The 8,882-nt window shown below is 35.5% G+C and overlaps 1 protein-coding gene across 1 annotated transcript; it reads left to right on the top strand.

The window, feature by feature from the left end:
* The first annotated feature begins 2,003 nt into the window (after positions 1-2,003).
* LOC144450578 (CMP-N-acetylneuraminate-poly-alpha-2,8-sialyltransferase-like) lies at positions 2,004-6,459 on the top strand. The gene is made up of 4 exons (XM_078141221.1): positions 2,004-2,134; positions 3,653-3,751; positions 5,008-5,598; positions 6,156-6,459. Exons 1-4 carry the CDS (start codon positions 2,004-2,006, stop codon positions 6,457-6,459), a joined length of 1,125 nt encoding a protein of 374 aa, XP_077997347.1.
* The last annotated feature ends 2,423 nt before the right edge of the window (positions 6,460-8,882 follow it).

The following is an 8,882-nucleotide window of genomic DNA, read 5'->3' as shown; positions in this document are numbered from 1 at the left end:
ACACATTCCACTCTGTATGCACATTAATGTACGACAAAGCATAGACCCTACGGTCTATGGACAAAGCAATCTGCGTCACTCTCAATACAGGGTCACAACTCTTACATAATGTCTGCTGGCGACACCACCCTCCCTGCTTTTTTTTACATGTATACAAGGAATAGAGATCTGCAAGTCGCACTTGTAAGTATTGACATAGGTTTATGCCCATAACAATCCAAAATTTTGATCACGAACAGTAACGCTATCCAGTTTTAACAGGAACTCGTCCTTTTGTATTACTGTATGTATTTTATAGTACAGTACACGTCCAAGCCAATTTAGTGCGTTCGTCCACCGGGTAACATACTGATTGTTACCCACAAAAGTGTCATTTTTTAAACCACTAAATGGGCAAGGGGTATCTACTATAACAAAGTTTAATATACGACGAGTCTTTAGATTTTCTCCCAGAAGGCCAACCTTACGATTTACAAACATGAACGCGTAACCCAGTAAACATAAAACTCATTGTTATGTATGATAATGAACAAATTCACTATAGAAATGTCTCAGCCAAATCAACCGATTTTTTCTCGAAAGATTCTGTGTTAAATTCATTAACTTGCCAAAGACTCAATTTTTAGATAACCAATTTGAGCAGTTATTTACGTCTTTACCCACGGAGAACGTCGATATTTTCTCATGTGCACGTAGCTCTGTTACGTAACCTTGTGACTAGTATCGTGCTCAGAGCTCTCAGCACAAATCAGTTTGTAGTGAAGGGGTCACAGACCTCAAGGTATACGTCCTGTGTGAGAGACTTGGTGAAGGTATAGATAATTGAACACACCTTATTGAAGAGTATCGAGCTGCAGTCTTAGATGTGGCGGCACATGTGTTTTAGCACAATTGAACTGATAAGGTTTAATAGTGCTAAAGGCATGGCAAAGTGTCTGTCTGTCTGTTTGTTTGTTTGTTTATTTATTTGTTTGTTTGTTTGTTTGTTTGTTTGTTTGTTTTACTGGCTGGCTGTCTGTCTGTGTGTGGATATGTGTGTATATGTGTGTGTCTGTGTCTGTGTGTGTGTGTGTGTGTGTGTGTGTGTCGCCAATACCTACGTTTCCCTCAATATGAGATATCCTCTGGGGAGTTTTAATAATCATATAGTTAGTGTTGTCGACGACGTTAATCATTAGTCTGTCTGTAAGCATAACACCACTGTTTGACTTTTTTGAAATGTAAGATGTTTTTACATAAGGAAAAATGTACTTAGGAGTGTCATATTTTCGGTCTTTCGATCGGGAATGTGGCATATATATTATATCGTTATATATATATATATATATATATATATATATATATATATATATATATATATATATATATATATATATATATATATATATATATAGTTTTGTGATACTCACCGAGTTGTATATATATATATATATATATATATATATATATATATATATATATATATATATATATATATATATATATATATATATATATATTTGTGAGTTTTTTGTGTAAGTGTTCGAAGATGGGAGGGGAATGTTCTTTAGAGAGTAGTTCAGGTTTACCTTTCGTGGCTGTTCCATTCTGGGTCTGGTAGCTGGTTGAGTAGAGTGCTCGACTTGGAGGAGGAGCATATGTATCCCGATGAGTATCAATCTGCTAAGACAGTGCTCTATACCGCTCTCATGGCTTGGTCACAACTCTAACACACTGTGGTCTAGAGCACTGTCTTAGCAGATTGATACTCACCGAGTTTTATATATATATATATATATATATATATATATATATATATATATATATATATATATATATATATATATATATATATATATACAACGTATATATACATATACAAATAACAGTATGTATTTGTATACAATGTAAATATCATATCATAGCAGTTTTTACATTTGATTTAAATGACGGAATAAACGTACATAATTTGTCTTTCTTAGGAGGGTTACTTCGTCCAGTCTGGCGTTCAGCGAATTCTTATTATGGATCACAAGATAACGGTATTCTGTGTCCTGATCTTGGTCAGCTGTATAGTGACAGTGATGTATATAGGATGGTCCAGTGACATGGATAAGCTTTCAGCACGAGTACCACAATCTCTAGAACATCAAATGTAAGATATTAACAGGGCCACCAGCTGAGTTTATACATTTTTGCTGCATAAGTACTCATAGAAAATTTACAAAAAAAAATTACAAAAATTTATAAACAAATTTGGCCAATTCCAAAACCTCTGTGCATGGACGTAGGACTGTGATTCTATCTTGATGGTTTTAGTGTAGTGGTAGCAATCAATTGAGATGATATGAATCTGTATCGAAGTCTTCAACAACATTTTATACTTCACGTGCCATGTAAGGTACGCGTGACGGGGCGCCCTCATACATCGACCAACCCATCCGGAGAGAGATCTACAAGAGAGGGGGCCGGTGAGGGCGAAACGTCACGTTGTATCTTACAGTCTATGTGAGGGTATATTATTCATGATTCAATAGCACACTAAATTAGTTACTTTGGAATGGTAAATTTCAAAGATGGAAACGCGATGTTACGCGTGTCGATCCGCCTGCTACGAACCTTCATCACGCAATTGATTTCCAGTATTGACCTTTTTAAACGACTTCATATTTTACCACTTGAAAAGAGATTTCTATTTAATAAGTACATTCTGATTTTTAAATGTCTACATAACCTGGCTCCTATGTACCTCTCTGACCTCCTTCATAAAAGGAGTTCAAGTAACCAAATGGGTACCCGTTCCTGCACCAACAATCTTTTGTATTTACCATTTCCAAATTGTCGTATTTTTACTCAGTCATTTAGTTTTGAAAGCTCCAAACTTTGGAACATTTTACCTACTCACCTTATCAGTATTACGAATTTAACTTGTTTCAAAAAATCTTTAAATTCATACCTATTTGAATCTCTTTAATCCTTTTACATTGTCTGTGGTCTTACAATTTTATCTCTTTTACGTTTCATACTTTTTAATGTTTTTCAATTTTTATGTGTGTTACCTTGTTTTGTTTTTGTTGTTTGTATTGTGTACATTTGCTTTAGGGCCCCTGGGAAGATTAGGCTGGACCTAACAGGGTCACCCTTTTTCTTTTTTGAAATAAAAGTCGTTATTATATATTATAATTCATGAATGATTTATCTTTCTCCGAAAGTAGCAGAATGAGTGTATGTACGCATATTTATAAAGGGAGTCCCACAATGAGATAAGACCAGCGGAATTGGTGACCACTGCAACAAGACCGACCACAATATGTGTCCAGGGATAACACCAAGGTTCTAACCAGAGAACAGCACTGGTTAAAACGTGTAAAGTAAAGGAAGCCATCTACATCAGATTGAGGGGACAAATCAAGAAAGGGACCAAGGGGACCAACTACCATCAGTTCACGGACATGATTCAGTCAGTTTCAGAGAGAGACATTAACACGAATCGTAGTGACAGAGACCCCTTAGGCCACCCGTATTTTCCTTGGCTGAATGAAGAAAAAGATTGGGGAATAACATCTATAAATATACCTCACGAAGCATATCACCACTTTGCGACAGCATCCAATATCATATTGCAAAGTGTCCACTTCTCACATTTTTGTTGTTTTTGAACTTTTTTCTTCAGATTTGTCAACGTCTCTTCTGCCATCCAGGTTCCTAATACAAATTCTATAGAGGATGATTGGTGTGAAAACTGTCAAGTGAATAGTCTAGCAGAATTACGGTAAGACCACTAAACTAAAGTGCTCTCTTTTAAACTAATTTACACACCGAATGAGTGTTTGTTTGTTTGTTGTGATAATCACCAAGAAGATAAGAGATGAATAAAGCAAATTCGTTTCTGTAACTGATACCCTGGTAATTATAAGATTAGGGGTGTTTAAATTTAGATAAGAGGAGAAGAATGGACAAGATATGTTTATTTAGTCAATAAAGAGAGAATTATATACAGCTGAAAGAGAGAAAACTAGCCAGGGAAAGAAGGAAAAAAAGTTTTATATTACCTCAAAAATCAATCAAATAATCAATCAATCAATCAATCAATAAATTGATTGATTGATCGATCGGTCAATCAGTTTCACGCTCGCTTCTTCCTCTGAGAAAAACCTATGTCAGTAAATATCAGGACAAAATCAATGTTCACCTTACAATAGTCTGGTCTAAATTGTATCAAAACTAACCAACTGTAAAATCAAATATGGCTGCCTAATAATGTGTCATAACTCTTCAATAATAAAAGGTTTTAAATTTTCTTGAATGCAAGACAGTGAACCCTTCCCGTTCCCCCAATTTCTTGCATTATTTGAAAAGGAGGACATGGAACATGTTTTCACGATGCAAACTTTACAGAGATTTCAAGACCTTTAATGTATCAGTGAAATTGGCCGTCTCCGAGCCACATTCTACATATAAAGGAAAGTCCTGAGTCAGACTTATTTGTGCTTTCAGTACACTTGTTTAAAATTGATTACTGCTATCAATTTTCATGTTATTTTAGGTGATAAAATATCACTTCGGTAACTTATTCAACTTTGAAATCTTAAAGAAGGCCTACTATACTTGGCATGCGTTTCCATGGCTATTATAGGGGCCCGGATTTCCTGCAAGGGTTTATGGGAAATATATGATGACGTCACATTTTCCCCAAAAAAAACTTTGTTTGTTTGTGTGTGTGTGTGTGTGTGTATAATACATATATTATATGAATATAAAAGTACAGCAGTATCACATGTTTTTATCACCAACAAAAAAGTTGGCAAATGACAATTTGGTACACAGACGCCTTCGTTGAAATCTAACATGCAAATTCGTGCATGTAGACAGACAAGGAGGAACGGTGTCATGACGTAGAACGACCAGGGTTTACATACCGTATTTGTCCGTTCGAACACATACAGATTGGCTTGCAGGTGGTATAAATGTACACAATCATACTCTCATGACTGAAGTTATCGCATTTTGTTCTTTCTTCGATTCTAGGGACAGAGTTTCCAAAGTATTCGATCTGAAGACATCACTAGCTATATACAAAGACCATATTGTGCCAAAGCTGATGAAATTCCCTCATATCTTCTCAGTCAATGAGACATCACCAGGTGCATTCTCCTTCGATAATTATGATGATACATTTTATACAGTGAAACCACAGAAAAGTTGTGCTATCATTGGTGGCAGCGGTATTTTGAAGAACAGTGGCTGTGGAAAAGAGATCGACACGCATGATTTTGTCCTGAGAGCTAATTTGCCAATAGTACGTGGGTTTGAGAAAGATGTCGGCAGCAAAACTCACATTACAGCCCTGAATAAATATACCATAACATACCTACGTAATTACATACAAAGCATGGATAAACGATCTAACACCGAGAATAAATATGCCGACAAGAAGCGATATCTGACTTCCTTGAGTTACCTTGGTCACTCAATAATCTGGTTGACCTCGAACTTGACATTGAATAATGAAACAAGGCCACATCTTGCGTACACCCTGAAGGAGACTATAGATAGGAGGAACTATAAATACCGAGTGGCATATTCACCTATACCACTGTACCCTCTACCCGTACGCAGGTAAACGTAACTTCAGAAGTGATGAGTGAGGGAGAGGGGTTCATAGCATGGGGTTCGGTTGTAGGATGGAGTAGATCTTTAAGCAGCGCTTTTCAATAACAAGAACGATATGCCGTTGCGAAATCGAGCTTTGGTTTAGTGCCACGTGTTATTTACTAAACCTGTACTAGCTGCAACTGAGACAGAGTTTCATCAAGAAAGCGATTATACTTTCACTTAAAATTGGTCAATTATTTCTTTTAAAAAAAGAAGACATTTTGTAACTGTTAATTAATGATCAATAATATCCGTAGATAGTTGTGTACTGACAAGGTTAAAACTTGAAAGCTTGGTTTTGAATTTGTCGCCATAAAACTGCATATAGTTGTTTGATTTTGTCGAACGGACAACTACAATATCTTCATTGACACTGAAAATTGCAAGATAGAGTATCAATAAATAGAAGAAAAAAATCAATGGTCATTATTATAATATCCACAAGTTATTACAGATACGCTAAATAGGGTAAAACCTTGATTTTTCTAAAATCTTATTTTCTGTATAATTATATATTGCAGATTTTGGCATAGAGGCGGCAGCTCCGAGGGTTTCATAATATTTACTATTGCCACGCTGTTTTGTGAAGAAATTAGTTTGTACGGCTTTTGGCCCTTTCCTAAAGACAGTCATGGAATGAATATAGGGCATCATTATTACGAAAATACTCGATACCCAACCAACTTAAAAACACTGAAAGGAACTATACCGAAAGAATTCCTAACCTACAAGACGTTGCATGAGAGAGGAGTAGTAAATCTCGTCACCGATAAATGTTCTTCAACCAGTAACCAGAATAGAGGAAAGAAGTCTTCTAGTGTATAATAGTTCTCATGATATCCAGATACCATTTTTAGTTACAATATAAAAAATTACAAGTTCATAGCCTACGTACGATTTTCATCATACCTGTTAACATTCGGTTGGAAGATGATGGCAAAATTCTGTTAATATTTGGTAGGGATGTTGCTTTTGTAATCTAAGTAATCAGTCTTGGAAAGCAACATACTGTTAAATGTATTATAGTATATACGAATACAATATCAGGCAACATACTCAGGAGTCTTAACACAGTGTTTCACGCTGTTGCGATCATCAGACGACTATGAAATATTGAACACTAAACATTTTGACGCGTAGGGTGCGTCGCATGTGTTCAGTTTGGTCTGGTTTCCAGAACACATGCATTCTTTGTACTTGCTCTGAACACATACTTTGTGTTCAGACAGTGTGAGTGTGCCGATCCGTCAACGGCGTTCTATTACATATGATTTTCAACATATGTTATGTGTTCAAATAAATAAAGACACTATATATTTTCTAAATCTGAACACATGCGTTCTAATTTTCTTCCTGAACACATACACTCCATTCAAAAAGTGTTACAATTAAGTATTCTGGTATGGGACCAACTGACAAACAAACGCCAGGCGCTTGAATAAATCAAGAACTGGAGACTAATTTCACTCCTCAACATTATTGACTATAAAGTTGCTAGCAAAGCAATCGCAAAGAGAATGAGCAGTATCGTTACTTCAGTAATTCACCCTGACCAAAGGGCTTTCATTGAGGGTAGGAATATTGTAGAAAACACTCTGAGTCACCTTATTCGTGATTGTTTTGAGTATACACAAATGATGAATACCCCAGGTGTTTTCTTGCTTGTAGAAGGCGCACGATAGCCTTGAATGAACACTTATGCTCAAGTGTTTGAATTTGATTGTTCACAGTTTGACTGAGAAACTATATATATATATATATATATATATATATATATATATATATATATATATATATATATATATATATATATATATATATATATATATATATATATATATATATATATATATATATATATATATATATATATATATATAGTTTATGTATATGTTGAGGGTAGAAGAAAATCAAGTCGGGTTTTTCGTCTCTACAAGCCTGTTTCGTGAGTAAATCACTCGAGTGATTTACTCACGAAACAGGCTTGTAGAGACGAAAAACCCGACTTGATTTTCTTCTACCCTCAACATATACTCCGCTCTGCGTGCAGACGTATCGAGCACTGTACTACGGACAAATCTTACCACTGACTTCCTATATAGTTTATATATATATATATAGTTTATATATATATATATATATATATATATATATATATATATATATATATATATATATATACGTTTATGTAATCTGTCACTGCATGTGTGTATTCATTTAGATGTGAAGATGATTCCTTGAATACAGACCAATCAGTACTTTCCAAGCAGCCTTACAGACACATGACCAAATTGTCAGACAAACGCTGAACAGATTTATTTATTGGTTTTGCGGACTTACGTTTTTTTTAATGCAGGTATCAGAAATACTAGAGGAGTGGTCCGATTCACCTTAGTGAGGGCGAGACACAGAGCGGTATGCACCTTTGATTGTAGAAAAATGATGATGAAGAATCTTCTGTCCACTAGTAGGATAGGTGATCTGATGACGTATTGAAACAACAATTGGTAGCACATGTTTGAGGTCTGTGTGATTAAAGTCACCTGCTGTATTGACACTGCATCGCCATAGGAATTTTCACATTTGGTAATGATGCTTGATGAGAGTTCAACTGAAGCATTTAAATTTGGATGAATGTAAACAGTTGACAAAACAACACCTGAGAATTCACTTAGTAAAAAGTAAGAACGCATGATTGTCAAGCACTCTTAAAATCCGGAGAAGAACATTACGAAATAATCTCCAGATCAGTACACCTAGAATTGGTGCCAAACTGGCACAATCTTCGTTGGTGGCGCTCTTCAAGTTTCAATCGAATTATATGACTAGTCGTGCCATAGTGGTCAGACGCGACTAGCAGAGCTATTTTCTGAATGATATTATCTGATTTCATTTTTATTCTGCTTGAAGCAAGCTGATTTTGTTAATTAATTAATAATTTGAATTGATGCTAATCTCTCAAGCAATAACTGCCAGTCATTCAGTAGTAAATCAACTCTCACATTTCAGATTTCTCGAGAGATTTGCATGAGACACAGTATTACGCAATCTCAATGTACGTTAGGGATTCCCAGAGGTGACGTCATTGTTAATACGCATGTACATTAATGAATGTTTTATGGTCGAATGTGTTTATCATGTTATTGCTGACCGTGGTCAACGTGAGAGGGTCTACACGAAAACGGAGGGAGTATTTGTCGTAAGAATTACCCGTGTTTTGGACTTCTAGTCGGTGATATGCATTTTAC

Source organism: Glandiceps talaboti, chromosome 20, assembly GCF_964340395.1.
Source record: "Glandiceps talaboti chromosome 20, keGlaTala1.1, whole genome shotgun sequence".
NCBI classification, from domain to species: Eukaryota; Metazoa; Hemichordata; class Enteropneusta; family Spengelidae; genus Glandiceps; species Glandiceps talaboti.
The sequence above is the reverse complement of the archived record's forward strand: the minus strand, read 5'-3'. Positions and strand labels throughout refer to the sequence as shown.